Source organism: Anguilla rostrata, chromosome 5 (assembly GCF_018555375.3).
Source record: "Anguilla rostrata isolate EN2019 chromosome 5, ASM1855537v3, whole genome shotgun sequence".
NCBI classification, from domain to species: domain Eukaryota; kingdom Metazoa; phylum Chordata; class Actinopteri; order Anguilliformes; family Anguillidae; genus Anguilla; species Anguilla rostrata.
The window spans coordinates 19,383,407-19,400,716 of record NC_057937.1 but is presented as its reverse complement, the minus strand read 5'-3'; the positions used below and the strand labels follow the sequence as shown (position 1 = coordinate 19,400,716).

The 17,310-nt window shown below is 42.9% G+C and overlaps 1 protein-coding gene across 1 annotated transcript in view; it reads right to left on the bottom strand.

Moving 5' to 3' along the window:
• The window catches only part of cmip (c-Maf inducing protein), a 39,446-nt gene that overhangs the window by 9,276 nt on the left and 12,860 nt on the right, over positions 1-17,310 (bottom strand). The window contains exons 2-13 of the mRNA XM_064335518.1: positions 9,399-9,524; positions 9,099-9,149; positions 8,822-8,983; positions 8,076-8,117; positions 7,641-7,703; positions 6,145-6,225; positions 5,857-5,960; positions 5,461-5,565; positions 3,309-3,701; positions 1,138-1,203; positions 468-494; positions 25-73 (exon numbers count right to left, since the gene is read on the bottom strand). Of these exons, the coding sequence (XP_064191588.1) occupies positions 25-73; positions 468-494; positions 1,138-1,203; positions 3,309-3,701; positions 5,461-5,565; positions 5,857-5,960; positions 6,145-6,225; positions 7,641-7,703; positions 8,076-8,117; positions 8,822-8,983; positions 9,099-9,149; positions 9,399-9,524 (1,269 nt within the window). The remainder of the gene's footprint in view (positions 1-24; positions 74-467; positions 495-1,137; positions 1,204-3,308; positions 3,702-5,460; positions 5,566-5,856; positions 5,961-6,144; positions 6,226-7,640; positions 7,704-8,075; positions 8,118-8,821; positions 8,984-9,098; positions 9,150-9,398; positions 9,525-17,310) is intronic.

Genomic DNA, 17,310 nt, shown 5'->3' with positions numbered 1-17,310 from the left:
CCAGTGACACACTCTCAAATTTACCTCTTGTCTGGGGTCCTCTGCAAACCTCTGAATGACATATTTCAGCTCCCTGCAAAGGAAGAGACACAAAATTGTGACACACCACTGCAGATGGCTCTCACACTGATCCAGACTAAACCTGGGCCTAAAAAGTAATTCCTCCACATGAAAACAGCATAAACAATTTTGCTCTCATTGTAAATCACTGTACTACAAATAACAGAAAAACTGTTGTAAACCGTTCGTCATTCAGGATCAGAATCTGTTCCAACACCACCACTCATGAATATTCATGAACTGAGAATGCCACAGGAAATATTTTTGGGACCGTAAGTTCTGCGAAACATGATCTTGCTCATTACAAAGCATCTATTGATCCCCTTTCAGCAGGAAGAGACGAGATTTAGCTTGGAAAACTGCAGCTCACTCATACAAAGTCATATGGAAACTGTGAAGACACTTACTTTGTGAATTTGCCATGAGCAAGGGCCCTGCAACAGGAGAGAGCAGAGAAAGATTACCATAAATGACACATCCATACAAAACACACACACAAACATGCATATCAACACGTGCATTTAAGCATTCATGCAAGACTACAAGGCTTCCATTGCATCTGCAAGCCCGTGTTTACACAGTAGCTGTTCAGTGTCCGCCCTTGGCGCACTGGGAACAGTGGCTGCCTGTTGTTGCCATTCAGAATTAGCCTGGCTGCGCAAGTGAGCTCCGGCTGTGACATAATCAGGCCAGCCATAATGAGTCCCACGGCCTGAGAGCCAATTACAGCCTTCCCACAGGAGCACTTGTTCCGCCCCCTCCCCACCCACAGGACTCCTGCTATCTGCACCCACGTCAGAGGGACTCCCCGATTCCCTCTCCCCTGCCACCCCCCGGGAGCCTCCTGCCAAAAACCACCCTGGTCCTGCCTCTCTGGGACAACCCCCTAAGGAGGAACTCAGTACCTGAAACCACTGATCAGAGCCAATTAGAACCTTAAAGGTGACACAAAAACAACTATGCGTCTGGCCCCTCCTCCTCACCCAGGAGGCGGAGTTAGATGTGGAAGTGGGAGGGGCTACCCTGGAGAAGATGGAGGGGATAGAGATAAAAGGGAAAGGCAGAGCAGTGACTCACTCTTTGGGGAAGGGGATAGGCTGCAGTAGACTGGCCAACGCTGGTCTCCAGTCATCATAGTCAGACCTAGACAGAGAGAGAAACAATATCAGTGTTACTGTGTATTTTGTCATTAATATTGCTATATGTTGTTATATTATATTACATTCATTTAAGAGCAGCTGCAATGCAGAGCTACGCATGATACAAGAGCACACAGTGCATCCACCTGAGTGAAATCGCCAACAGTGCCAATCCACATTCCTAGACCAGCAGCTAATGTATATGCAATATAATTAAAGTTATAATTAGATTTTTTTATTGTTAGGGAGATCCTTTATTACCATTGAATCAACTTTGTACATTCAATTAGCCCAACACGATCTCATAAAAATACACAACATACAACTGCAAACTACTAATTACTCTCTGTTGGTAACAATACCATTTTTACCAACATTATTGTTTCGTATTATTCTGTCTGTTTGTCTGATTTTATGTCTCACTATATAATCTTGTATGTATTGTATGTATTTTATGTTTGGACCCCAGGAAGATTAGCTGCAAACAGTGTATTGCTAATGGGGATCCTAAATAAATAAATAAATAAATAAAGTCTATAGTCATAGAAATGAGAACAATAAAACCAGACTATAATGACCTATAATGGTGTTATGCACAAATAAAGCCTGAATAATATGATGGATTCAAATTATTCATTCAATAATCTCTCCCCCCCCCCCCCCACACCCCCGCAAAAACACATAGGGAATATCTGTTCCTAAGAACCATTCATTGCACAAATGTTTGTTCCTAAGAACAATTCAATGCCACTGCCAATGCAAACACACACACACACACTCTCTCTCTCTCCCTCTCTCACTCACTCGCTCCCTTTAACGGGGAAGACAAGCCAAAATCTATAATTTGATATGTTCCGTCTTATTCTCAGAAGAATCGGCATGACCTCCATGTCATTTACCAAAACTTTCGTCAGCATCTGAAAAAGGTCATCTGACCTCTGAACTGATGATGTCATTGAGACAGCCTCTTTTTATAATTTATGTGACTAGTCTTTTGAATTTGATACTGTGTAATGGCAACAAAACTATTGTTTGCTCTATGTTTATGAGTCACACTTGGTCACACAGTTTGGAGTCTTTTTTTACTTTCACATGCACCCTTTCCATTTTCTGAAGTAATTCTCAATAACAGACGAATAGGGAAGCATTACATCTGAGTCACATCATCAAGTGGGGTGGGATTAAAAATGAGCTGGACAAATTATTCTTAAAATAAATAATGATATTTTGGCCCCATTTTAAAAACAAAAGACAGAATAATAAAAAAGTAGAATCAGGATGATGAATCAGTGATTATTAATAATTTCATTAATCAAGAGATGATTTTCAGACCATCCATAATGGCACCATAGTGTCTGTCAGGGCACTAGCTTCTGGCTTCAATGTTGAGTAGCTGCTCTGCTATTAGCTGCCATAGAATGTAAAAGCTTTTGATTCGTGTGCTGTTTACCATTTAGACATTTTGTGGAGACTTTTAATCAAAAGCAACATCCAGTAAGAGCAACGCTAGGCTGTGTTTATAACGTATTCCCCTAGTCCTCTGACTCAGTTTGAGACATTTATGATCCAAAAAATCAGTACTTCCTTTTAAACCATAGGGACAGTAAAACAGAATCAAGACTGATACAGCATTGTAACAATCAACAAAACAATGCTGGTAAATGGTGGATACTTTTGGGCGATACTTCCATGACCCTTACTGGAAATAGCCAGAGAGCCTGCCAAATGCCTGAACTGTAAAAAAAAAGTGACACAAGTAATACCATTTCCCGTTTACTGACCAACACTGAAGGGTCAAAAATGCTGAAGCATGTCTGTATTTTATTTATACTTGCCAATAACGGCTTTTAATGCAAGACAGAGTGCTTCGGACTCTCCTTTTTGGAATCGCAAATGTTATTGCAATGTTATGCTCGGACGGGAAAGGATCTCCAGAATTATTTATTAGCCTGCGCGAATGATCAATTGTACTTATAAACTGTATAAACAAGAGCTTCTGTACTCTCTGGCAGCTCACGAAAGGAGAGAATGCTCAGCAGTCATTCAGGGAAAAAGCAGGAAGAATCACACCCAAGTGAAAGGGTGGTGTGGAGTGGGGGTGTGGCTTACAGCATCTTGAGAATGAGGGCGAAGCAGCCGAGGACGCGGTCAGCCTGGGCGGGCAGCTGGATGGACAGTGAGCTGAGGGCGGGGCTGACCAGCAGGCAGTCGATGAGGTTGGGCTCGCTATCGCCCCCTGCTGGCCCCTTCAGCTTGCTGTGGGTCACATTGCTGGTGTTGTTGTTGTTGCGCTCCAGCTCCACCAGGATCTCGCTGGAGTTGACGATAGTAGGGGGCGGGGAGAGGGGCAGTGGGGGCGGGGAGACGGGCAGCGAGGGCGGCGCCGAGGGAGGGGGCGTGGGCGGGTCAGGGCGAAGCAGGCGCAGGGGCATGGGCGGCTTCCTGTCACTCTGCTGCTGGCAGCCATTTCGGATCTCCTTCAGGCTGGGGGAGTTGTCTCGGCTGAAAACATATAGACATACACGCAAATAATATGAAAACACTACAAGGAGATGAAGAAGCAATAGGGATGAAACTCAAAATAACTGAAAATGCAGCTGGCTTGCTGTAACTGTGAAGTTGAATTGTGTGCTCACAGCTGAATTGTGAATTGAAAGGGTCAAAGGGTCAAAGGGTCCATAATCTAATTTTGGTTAATTTCCTTCATAAGACAACAGATTCTGTGGTCATTGTAGTTAGTTCTGTGGGAGACCTTGCAATCTCTTGGTTCTCTACCATACAGGTATACCTTTGAAACCTGTAATTTGGTTGGAAGGTATACCTGGGGCAAGGTAAACTTGCCATCCCAATATCTATATTGAATATGTGCTCACCATACAGCTGGTGAGGTAGAGACTAAGGTCGCTTAATCAAACACTGTGATATTTGGAAACCAGAAAACAACTTATGATTAAATCTAACAATGTCTTTCTACAGTGAAATTACGCAGTAGCTGCAGTGAGTCTAGTGTGTAACAGGTCCTTTTCTTATAGGTCTTACCAAGAACAGTAGACCAGTATGGTATACGTCCACATCAAGTACTTTCTTCTACAAAACTAAAATCTTACAGATTAAGAGCCACGTTTACCAAGCATGCCGCAAATCACTGTCGGCGCCACAAAATTCAACGTCAGTTCAATTAGCGTGTATTAACCAAGAGTGGTTATGTAAATGAGCACAGCCGCAGCGAGTTCATTCACATTGACTACCCGTATTCACGACGCGTCTTGCACATGGCAGAAAAGCAACATTATATAACATTATAGCGCTTAATTTCTGGGAAGTCGGATTTTTGACAGGTGTCATGATCCATGGATACAATGGATAGGCACTGTCACTTTTATGTTAACACATCTCATTAGTCAAAAAAAAAAAAAAAACTAGAGTAACAGTCTCTCAACGTCTTTAACAGACAACTGTTTATAAAAGGAATCATGTGTTTTTAAATTATTTAAAAAGATCCTCTCCTTTCTCAAATATAGAGGAGACTCGTCATAAATGTAATGCTTGATAAATGTAACAGTCAATAATTTATTGTACAATACGGCTGTTGTAGCCACTTCATGTTTGTACATGGGCATTCCAGTTACTGCCTCCCAAAGGAACGGAGGAATTTGAGCCTTTGTGGGAGATACTTCCAAAAAAAAAGTTCTTGAGCAAGTGAAGCAAAAATATTTCTGGAAGTAATTTTCAGTTACAAGGCTTTATTGTTGTTTGCAATAAATCAACTCATACATCATTTTTAAAAAGTTATTTGTCCTTGAAAAGTTAGTATGGTTTTCAGAGTGTATTCTAACGGGAATTGGATGCTAGGTGACATATCAGGTAATATGCATTTCCATTTTTGCTTCCCATATTTTTGGTCTAACACCAGAAGGCCTTACATATGCATTAGGCCAAACACGCAAATTTTAGGGATGCTGTTTTTTCCAGTGAAAATCTCCAGTGCGTCACCTCAGTAAACATGGAAAAATGCTATATGTCTCCTTAGCATCTATAAAAGCCTTAGTAAATATGGCTCTAAGTGAGAGACAGAGGAAGAGGGACAGGAAGGGAGAGAAGGAGAGAGATTTGGGAATCAGAGGCAGCTCTCTGGGCTGTGTAATGACGTCTTCACAGACATGGAAAGAGGAGGTCCTCCTGGGTGGGACCCAGGTCCCATGGTGCAGAGTGTTGATGCAATGAGATGACATACAGTTGTTACTCCACAGCAGACACTGACCTGTTGATGAACTCCTCATAGCAGGAGTAGATGGCAGCCAGACACACAGCCACCAGGTTAGGGAGGACGCGGGGGTGGGGGCACTGTCCTGTCGGGCCGTGCATGCTGAAACAGAGACACGGGTTACACACAGATCACGCACACGCGCGCACACACACACACAAACACATGCGCGCGCACACACACACACACAGTACACCTGGGCTGGCCAATTAACTATAACAATGATTATTGAAGACCGTTTGTCATATAGACTTTCTTTTGATGATGGCGGTGGTAACTTTTACACACCCCAAAAAAAGTTTTTTGTCTAGCCCTACCATACCTGCACAGTGCATGTGCGCGCCGCGCATGTATTTGCACGATGTGTTCAGAATTCACCTGTACATCACTCACCTGTGTATGAACTTTTTCACCACCTCCATGCCAGCATTGAGCTCATTGAGAGCCAGAATGTACTCCTGAGTGAAGAGGCGGAGCCGAGGGCACTTCCCAAAATCCTGAGGGAGAAAAAGAATGAGAGGGAATTTAAAAAAAAATAGTTTAAGAGAATGAAAGATAGTGAGAGCCACAGCACTCTGAGATAGGAGTGAAAATGCTGCCCAGAGACCCAGCGCTGAGCGTCGGGCCTGAGCGCAGCACCTGAACACTACGCGCAGGTGCATAGAGCACAAGGACACTCACCATGTTGTGTTTGAGGATTCTCTGGACCACAGGTGTGAACACTTCAATCACGACCATCGACCGCGGACGCTCCCGACAGTGCTGCAGACACACACGGGGCATGGGTCCCATCTCAAAACTGCATTTTGTATCATATATTACCCCATTCCATACCAGACCGAGGGGCCCATCTATGCATTACAACAGTGTCTTTACCGGATGAGCCACACAGTAGCCCCAGTAATGCAACATTCTTTATTGGTTTAGTCATTACCTTAGTTATTACTCATTCTCAATGTATTTTTTACTATAACATTCCATGTACATGCATCCATGTACAGCTCCCTGGTTACAAAATGTGAATGTTCTTGGTGACTGATTTTTGCAGCTATTGTACAACCCATACTCTTTGCATGGTAGGCACTGAGAATTAGTGTCCCTGAAATGCCAAAAATAGCTGTGGAAAATATGTCAAGGGAGACCATAAAAATGCCCTTGAAAAGATAAAAATATTTCCTATAATGAGCTAGAGCTGACGTCTCAGTCTTGTAATGGAAATTTTCAACAAGCGTCACAAGACTGGCCAGATTGCAGATTTCTATCACTGCCCTCCACTACATGCTTAGTGCCCATACGCATCCATCAACAATAATATATGTGTGAAGATAACATCTGTATAGACTGTACATAGAATGTAACAAAAACTATTTTAACACCTCATTCAGCGCAGCAGTTCGCTAATGCTACAGCATACCATTATTATCAGAGTGAGGCTAATTACAGGAATTGAAATCTGCATTTCCACGTGCAGGTGGAAGTTACAGTCATACCGTTTTTGCAGTCGTGCATTTTATTTTTCAGTTCTGGAGCAAAATTAAGCTTACAGTTTGCATTTGCTCCTCCTGTGAGATTAAAGATAATATTTGGCAACATTTTGCATGGTGGTTTGATGATGCAATGCTCTGTGATGAAGAGCAGATGCACAGGCTGGATTGTATTATTCTTGTGGCTATCAGGCCATGGTAATGCTTTCCTAGGGAAAAAAATAACATCCCCCGTCCTTCAGCTTTGAACACACAACACCACCACCACATGCTTACAGTAAGTATTTAGCTTTAGTTGATTTGAAAAACTGCATTGTGGCATTTTCCATACAACACCCTAGGAAGTTCTATATTTTAAGTTTGCTGCTAGCTAGAACAGCCGCCAAAAAATAGGTGCAACTGTATATCTAGGTAGAGTGCTTTTAAAGCAAATAAAATGGTATTCCTTCCAAAATAGTTTGCAAGGTAGGACAATTTTAGTTGTTATAATGTTGCCCAATCACTATGCATTATCTTTTACAATCTTTCATGTTTTTAAATGTACAGTGTGTTGAGACATCTGTGAAATGCACTTTTTCTGAATTTTTTACGAAGAACCTTTCCAAAATGGTGTCCGAATGTCCCACTGCTGCTTATGCCAGAGTATGGAGAGAGGCACATGAAGGGAAAATGAGGGGGGGCACAATCCGTTACCTTGCAGAAGAATTCACACAGGTCAGGGGGAGGGTGGTTATTCTCCAGTAGAGGGGCGATGGCCTGGATAAGGGAGGGAAGAATAATCAGACAGTCACATTCGCACAACCTCAACACACACAATCTGAAGAGGTGATCAATTGAGCGCACATAACACAAAAACTCACCATGCATAAATAAATACTCAAACTCACACGCCACAAAACAGACAAGCCACAACACTTACAAACATGCAGGTAAACAGCACACAGGCACATGCATATAAACAAAACACAAAAACAGACAATTTCACAATTTATGACATACATAGAAATAGTACAACACAGAGACATACTTGCTCACATACATGAATGAAGACCACACTAAGATGTACAAACAACACTCTCACTCTCTCTCACACACACACACACACACCCACACACACTGTGCACTCACCACAATAATGTTTTCATGCTCCTGAGCACTCAGGTTGGAGTTCTGGAGGGAAAGACCAGAAATGGGCTGGGGTTACATTTATGACTGTACCATGTAGCGGACCGCACCACACCACACCATAACTGAAACTGAAATCCCATGTTCTGTTACTGTTCCAGTACTGCACCAAAAGCCATAGCCAAAACTAAGTTTAAAAACCTGACCACGCACCAAGCGAACCCAACAGGAACAGTGAATGAATCTTGCAATACGGTAAACAACGGATACTCAAATCTGGACCTGGAGACCAGTGCTACTGCTGGTTTTATTTCCTACATGAGTTTATTGACTTAAGCACAGTGATTGACCAGATAATCCACTCTTGTATAAGTATAAGTACCAGGCATAAGTCCCTGGTTAGAGGGGAAGAATAAAAACCAGCAGTACAACCGGTCTTGCGGTCCAGATTTACATATCCCAGCTTCATACCATTGATAAGATAAAAGAAATTGTGACAGAACTGTCACTGCAAAAGTCGGTTTTTCAGCAACATCAGGCAGCTCCTCTGACTGAATTGGACATTCACGTGAGAAGTAAATGGGGGGACCACCAAAGTTCTCGATTTGAATGTCATCTCCGCTCTCCCTCTCCATCATTCTCCACCGCCCACACCCAAACTCACTCGGCCAGGGGGAAATGTCACCCTTCCGCCCCCAAAACCACACCCGCGGCCCTGTGCAGATGTGAACCCCCCCCAACCCCTGTACCTCAGCCAGCAGGGTGGAGATAATGTGCAGGGGGGCCTGGTGGATAGAGTCGTCCTGCAGTGGAGAGGTCAGGGCCAGATCCACCAGGGCCCGGATCTCCTTCAGCACCACCTCCCAGCGGCTGGGCTTGGTCAGAACCTTCCGATACTTGTAGATCTTTTTCTACGCATAAACATGAGAGTTAAGAGCGTTTTCTGTAAACACATCCAGCACACACTCGAGCACAATAAACACAATCGAAAACAACTGCAAGGTCCAGCTGTGGAGTTTACACTACCTTCCATTGCAGCGAGTGGAACCACTGGTCTCGCAGATAACTGTTGGCTGCCTGAGAGAGATAAACACTCAGATAAGACACAGTAACACTCACTCAAACAGAATTCCTTGGGAACACACAGACGTAGACACACACAGACACACAAACACGCATGTGTGCATGTGTGAGCACGGGTGCATTCACAGATATGCACGCATGAATGTATGTGTGTGTGCATGTTTACATGTGTATGTATGTGCAAGTGTATTTGTGTGTACATTAGCATGTACATTGCGTGCGCGCATCGGACGGTGCCCGTACCTGCAGCAGGACAGTCCCTCCAGGGAAACTGAGCTGGAGGCAGTATTTGGGGGCGTTGTCCCAGGTCAGAGGCTGTAGCTCCTCTATGCTGCTGTAGGAGAGAGATGTTTCCATGTAGCCTGTGGGCTGGGGGGGGGAGAGAGAGGTCACTCTTTATTCGCAGAAACGCAAAAACACATTCACGCAACACAAACACACGCTCGCAGTCACACCCCATTACACACACCACAGCAATCCACCATGTGGGCAGTAAATAAAGAGAACAGTCTCCCATATCTACAGGATATCTACTCCCTCTACACACAGACGCACACATTAAGTGTAAATTCACAGGAGGGGGTGAGTGGTTCCTCGTTTATCGGATTAAGAGGAGTCGCAGGAGTTTCACACATTTCTTTTTCTTTTGAATCCACGGCTTTGCCTTCATTCCCACAGTTTTGTTAGCCCCAGCAGAGGCCTTCAGCCCAGCACTTGGTGGGAACCTTGTCCGTCCCTTCCAATGAGCACTGTGTTCCCGGCCAGTCACCATTTCCATTAACGCCGTGGTTCCACTGTGCAATCACTGTGGCAGAGGGCTGAACGCTCTGCAGGATGGCAAATGGGGATGTGCACATCCCCATTTGCCATCCTAACCCAGACCCCTACACAGACAGAGCAAGCTGACCACAAGCACCCAATTGGCCAGAGCTGCCATCACAAATGTAATGAGTTTGGGACCACTGTGGGTTTTGAGCAGTGGCTTTCCCTGGGCACCCTGCACAACAAGAGGCGAAATTAGCCCAATGTTCTAAAGACAAAAGGATCCCAGTAGGGTTGTTCATGATTAATCGATGATTGATTGCTGGCCATTACTGTAAGTATATGATCGATAAAATTAAAGGATCTCATTTAAGAACTTGGGATCTCAACTGCATCAACGGCTATTAGTCAGTTCGGCAATTTCCTTGGTTTTCTGTGATTTTTCAAAAGTTTCTGATGATAACCTTAACCATAGCCTACACTATTATTATGTGTACACATAGGAATTTTAACAATATTGCCAAATGCTGGGAGAAACAAAGTTTGGCAACTCTATAAGATTCTGGAATGCGTCCTTGTCAGTTGTTGCAATCAGATGATGGCCCCTGTCAACAATGTTGATGCCCAGGGCTCCTTCCCCCGTTACAGTAACATTCAGTCACAAGAGGCTTCCATCGAAGACCAACCCTAGCAATGTACATGTTGTAGACGTATACCAAAACAAACTTTAAAGGAGTATTTCACTTTGGTATAAAACAGGTCATTTTGTGGAGCCTACCCCCATTCTATTTTCATAGCCTAAATACTAAAAACATCAGTTGTCTTGGTTATCCAGTTCCCTTTCACTCCCATTCATTTCTGCGACCTCGCCAAAATTAATAGTTTTAAAGCACAAAGTAACTTCAGAACATTAAAGATCGATAAAAGAAGGTACTATCGTCAAATGTTTTTTTGAATATCTGATGGAGGATGGGGAACGTGGTGCGATAACCAATCAGATTACAGATCTGACGTGTAAACTGTCTCAGATTTCAATTTTCATCCCCATTCCACATAGTTCTGTTAAGGACGGCTTGTTAACTATTGCCCAGTGGAGATTTCCAAAATATACGATTGATATACATTTAAGGAACACTGTTTTAAAAATAGAAAACACACCCAGAGCAAGCTGACTGTGGGAGGCAAGAGCGAGGCCAGGCCATTACGTCAGAGGATGTGTGGCTTTACCCTTAATCGTGGCCTTACTGATTCTCCGCGGACGACACCGCAGTGTATAGCAGAAGCTCATGGGCTAGCTCATGTCTCCAGATAAAGAAACCATGAGCACCAGACATTCACCAGCGGAGAGGTCTGATTCGTGGGTTTCAGTCACGTGCTTGGCTTTTCAAGCACGTCCCCCTCATCCACATTTGTCATCCGGACCCCGACCTCAGACAAGTGCAAGTCAATTAGGTGAGATGATATAGGCTATAACAAGTCCACACTATGAGATCTTTCATGGCCAAATACAGGAAATGACACCACAGGAAACCAATGTGCTTGCTTGCTTTTGCTTTTGAGTTTATACTAATATTGACAGCAAAGTTTCCCATATTGATAGCTCTGTAGCACATTTCATTCGGTTAACTTATGAACTGTACAGACCGCAATAAATGGTTTGTCATGGAAATGTTACAGGCTGTTTTCCTCAAGGAGATAAATAATGACTGTCTTTCACCACCACTGCGAGCCAATATACTGCTGGCCATTTGCATCCAACAGGAAACAGGGAGTCCTCTGGCCTCCCTCCGCTATGGAACAGCCTTTCTTTTCTTACCTCCCTCTGCTAGAAAACAGGCCAGCCATCCCTACGTCTAAGGAACAGCCCTCATCTACTCCCCCCCCATTGCTACAGAACAGCTTCTCTGTTCCTCCGTTTGCTACAGAACAGCCTGTCTCTTCCTCCCTCCATTTCAGAACAGCTTCTGTCACTCCCTCCCTCTGCCACGCAGCAGCCTCTCTGTTTCTTCTTCCCTTCAATATAGGACAGCCTCCGTTTCTCCCTCCCTGTGCAACATATCAGCCCTTCACATGGTTGCATTTATACAATAAACAACTTAAGACAAAAAGACAAAAATACATTTTTCTGTCTTATTTTCTCCAGCTGTACGGCTCCTTGATGCGCTCACATGCATACGCACACACACGCCTGCACACGCACACAAGCACACACGTGAACAAACATACAGAGTCAGCAATAGACCTATACCTCTCTTGCACACTAAACTAAAACAGAAACACTGAGATGTAAACGCAGGATCAGAGGATGAGAGCATTCAAACCACCACCAAGGGGTTGTCATAGAAACAACATCCTGTGCTGTTACCATGGCGACTCTAGCCAACATCTCCACGCCTCTCTTAAGCGGAAGGTGGCAGAATGGAGTGCCACTGCATCATTAGGGAAACCAAGGAATAAAATCATTCCTACACAGACAGACAGACGTATGGATTGGTGGACAGTCAGAAAATGTAGGTGTGTCCTTCTCCAGGGCAGCACTACTGAACAGGCCACAATAACATGCAGATTTAATCCACATAAGGCTGATGTGAAACTGAGAATTGTGTAGATCAGGGCTGCTCAATCCTGTTCCTGGATATCTACCATTTGTTGGTTTTCACTCCAACCCTAACAAAGCACACTTCATTCAACAGATAGAGATCTTGTTGAACTGGTGATTTGTAGAATCAGGTGTGCCAAATTAGTTTAGAAAATGAAAACAGACAGGACAGTAGACCTCTAGGACCAGGGCTGGGCAGCTGGTGTAGAATGTTTAATCATTTTTTAAAGGCAAGCATTTATTTCACTATCCTGTCAAGTTTATCTTTGTTTACAAAGAACCTCCAGGTCAAAGTTAAACTTCACTGCCCACAAAACACCTGAAAGGTCCTGTACTGAAGTTCTGTTCCAACAGTTGAGGCAAAGTATATACTTTGGCATGCAGGGCTGTGTGCTTGCATGTGCAAGACAGTCAGGGGGACATGGGGTACTGACAAAAATGGGGAAACGCTGCCAGGCACCCTATCAGACACCCCACAACGTCATATCGGACAACCCACAGAACCCTGTCAGACACCCCACAGCACCCTATCAGACATCTGAGATTGGAACACAAACTGGAAAATGTGACAAGACAGGCAGCCAATCTTTACGCTGTCACATTTCATGAGGATTTTGATAGTGATATGGATCACGCTTAATAACCCACTTTTCTTAAAGCGGTAAAATCTAGGCATAGCCATTCATTCATTTTTTTAAATTGCTTGTACTCCAGCCTTCAAGGTACTTCTTCGTTGGGCGCGTACGTGCATGTGTGTGCGTGTGGACATATTTCTTGCAAGTCATGTGAGCCCTTGGGTCATATGGAAAGTGGCTTGTCAGTCTGGCCCCCATGTGCCTGCACGTTACTGGCTGTCTGCTCAGATACAGAAACAGTAATGTGTAAACAGACAGCAGCCAGTGTAGTCGGACCTTGTGGAAATGCCATGTTTCCCAATCACAATGCTGGAACTGTTGCCGGATTCAGCAGTTTTGCCAAGAGGGGGAGGGAGAGAGGTTGAGAGAGGGGGGGGAGGGAGGAAGAGAGAGAGAAAGACAGAGAGAGAGAGAAAGAGAGAGAGATGGACAGGCATGTGTGTGTGTGTATGTGTGTGTGCATGCACGTGCGTTTGTGTGTGTGTTTTAGAAAGTGTATTTACCCTTCCCGGTAAATTAAACGTTTTATTATTATTATTTTTTTACTGTGCAATCAAACAGTCTGTCCTTGGGAGAAAGAGAAGTGTACAGTGCAACACATGCACATAAACACATGCACGCATGTGCACGCACACACACTCACACTCTACACACCCATTTCCTTCAGCCAGTCTGGAGCAGTCCTGAGTGGGTGTTTCAGAGAAACAGCTTTGCCACTGAGAGCAATCAGCGCAAACAAACAGGTCGGAGCCGTGTGCAGTGGGACCCCAGGCACGGCACGCACAGGCACTGGCAGTGCCGCACCTCACTCATTAAACCCCAGACAAGCTCTATCATTTCACATGATTAACACTGTGTACAAAACGCTGCCATTCTGCTGCCTTCCCACTGGAAAGGTCTCCAACAGGAGAGCAGGAACTCTGTCTGAGTGCAGGATGTTCCTTTTTAGGTACCATCTCAACTCCTTAATGACATGGTTGGATCACTGGGGAAATGATGCCCAATGATGTGTGAAGCTGAGGGAGAGCAACGCTATATTCTGAGTCGATACATATCATGGCATCTTCTCCTCCTAGAAACACAACCCTGTGGAATCAGACTGACCGGTAAACCAGAAATGACACGGATGTGAGTGAGTTACAATTTCCATTGATAAAGATAAAGAAAATTACAACGGAAATGAAATCCAAATTAGCGAAGAGGCATGTCTTAGGACTATTGCTAAAGAATCCGAAAGTCAAGAGTGCTTATGCACACAAGCGCCAGAACAATTTCAAAAAGTTCGCAAAAGAAGCCAAAGAAAGCAGATGACTGATAAGGCCATGTATAGCTTGGAAAGCTGCGCTTCAAATGCATATTTGAAACAGGCCTGCTTGACGTCGGTAATAATCAATTAGACTCCAGCAGATCCCTGAGAATTTTTCACGAAATGTATTAGGCCTACTGAACTTACGATATCATATGAAACAAGACGTGGCTATGAATTTAGGTGAAAACTGATGTTTTTTTTAAAAACTGTCAGTAATCTACGGGAATTGTACTGCTTTCTATAGCGTCATTCAGAAGAATTATATACCCCAGGTCTGGCAGATAAGGATACACCACGTTGCACACACCGGCTATAGATAGATTAAAAAAAAAAAACAAATAAATATATTGAATACGACTGAAAATAAAATGAAAAGCTTTCTGCTAATGTAACCATGGACATATCCAACCTGAAGAGATTGTAGAGGTGCAGCTGATCAGAGCAGCGGGGAAAACAGGTAGTATTTCTATCTACATGTATGCAATTCATATGCAAAGGTTTTCCCACCTCTCTTCTTGAATGGTTAATACCGCTGTGCCATCTGAAAGGTGGCCTATGCTTTTAGCATACTGAAGGCAGTTTATTGTAGTACCTACAGTTCTTCGGGAGGGATTTATATTTTTAAACAAGATACATGTTAGCATATTATTACAGTCTATGATTATCAGTGCCAGGGGAAGCAAATGCCAGACGTTGCCTTATCTTGGCATAAGCCTCAGCTGTTGCTGTTTCCTGGACTGCTATCACCTTAGTAACACCGCCGTTCGCTGCCAGCCATCGGCTCAATTCTCCGATTCTACACATGTGCATTATTTTATTATCGATTTTATTTTATGCTGTTATATGCAAATCTGGCCACTAACTGCAAGATTATTTTGTAATTCACACTAACTACTGCCCAATTAAAAAATCTGGCTTCAAACAGTAGGTGATTTCACAAGATCGACTCAGGCAGACCTGCCCTGTGTACTGCGGTGACCTGGGGAAAAACACGTTTTCAACATATGAAAATTCCAAATTACTCGCACATACAAAGCACAGTCTGTAAGTCATTAAAACTTCTAAAATCTAGGCCTGCCATTAAAAGTTCTGATATCAAAATTAGGCTAAGTTACAAGAAACAATATTGGCTATTTTACCTCACACAAATTGAATAAGCCATATTCCATAGCGTTGTTGCTGCCCAATGTTTCCTAAATCATTTCACGTAACCTGGCCCCGTGTTTTTCCCACGGCACGCAGGAACTGGCGCCGTGGGCTATGCACGGCAAATTGTGGTCACTCACTCACTCACTCACGCACTCACGGACGACCTTTGAGGGAGGTTTGCATGCGCATGTGGTGCTTTGTTTAGTAGGACGCACGCGCAGGTGGTGTCAGCTAAAATGTGTCTGCGGAAGTGAGTTGCGCTGTGGGTCTGGACGGTTCCGTGCTTGTTTCATCTTACATCAGAGAACGTGGTCATTCAAAGTGTATGTGTCACATAAATGGCAATCATTTATAGCGGAAATAATCAACAATTCAGCTGTGTTACACCTAATATTTTAAAATTTGACTACACTATATGTTTGAACAATTGTCTGCATCCAGTGCTCTGGGTGCATGAGAAGCACATCATGAATAAAATGCATGAATAAAATGATTTTGTCTAGAAAATTGTGTTCACAAATAAGATATTTTATTATTTTGTGCAAAAATTATACTGTTGTACTTATTTGGCAAAACTTAATTTTACCAACAAGCTTGTAGTGCAATATGTGGGACAAACGTATGTGTGGATAGGTATGAAAGATTCAACATTTACTTAATAGGCCTAAATTTATCAGTATTTATTTAATACCCACCCACCCCCCTGCCCCCCCTTCTGTAGTGTGAATGATTAAATGTTTCTTGGTATAAATGTCTGTATGTAAATGGGAATATTATATGCTACTAGGAAAATGTTGTCATGGAAATAATGAAGTATTCTATGTAATTATGTATGTTTGTACAATATCTACAGTATTTTACAATGGGAACTGTTGCAAATAAACAAGAACTTGTACATTTTGTAAAATTAACATGACAAGCAAGTATAAGCATATCTTTTCTGGGGTGTAAGTATTTATCAGCTGTTTAAAACATCAATTTAAATGATGTCTGCTTCCATTTTTGTTATGTGATACTTTGATGTGACACATAATGTCTAAATGACCACAGTGTTCAAATGCAAAGATGAAAAAACACAGGGACGGGTCACTCGAAAGTTACGTGAAATTATTTAGAAAACATTGGGTAGCAGCATTGCCTTGGAATATGGCTTTCTTAATTTGTGTGAGCTAATATTTCTCACCAATATTGTTATTGGCAGGCCTAGATTTTGCTAGTTTTAATGACTTAATAGATAGTGAGTAAATTGGTATTTTTGTACATTTTGTTGAAAATGTGTATTTCTTTAGACATCATTTCTTTTTGAACTGTGTAATGAGTGACTGATAACAGTAATGTACATAAATTTAGCCTATGACAGACAAGCATACACATACATACATACATGCAGTACGTACACACACATGCAAACTGAAAATACATTGTAGCTCAAAGAAACATGAATTCAGTAATTCAGTCATTTTTTCTTGGCCATGGATGACAAATAAATGAAAGTGTTAGTCATATTTTTAAATGGAAGTGTTTTTAATTGGGTGTTGCAGACAGACATACTTGTTTGTATATCAGTAGATTAATTTAGAAATGTGGTGTTTACAGGTAGCTACAGTAGCCTAGTAAAAGAAAGTTGTTAAACAGTAGTTACAGCCATCAATTTGGCTGTTCCTACTTTAAAAGTATACTATGTAGGATTTTGCGGTCCTT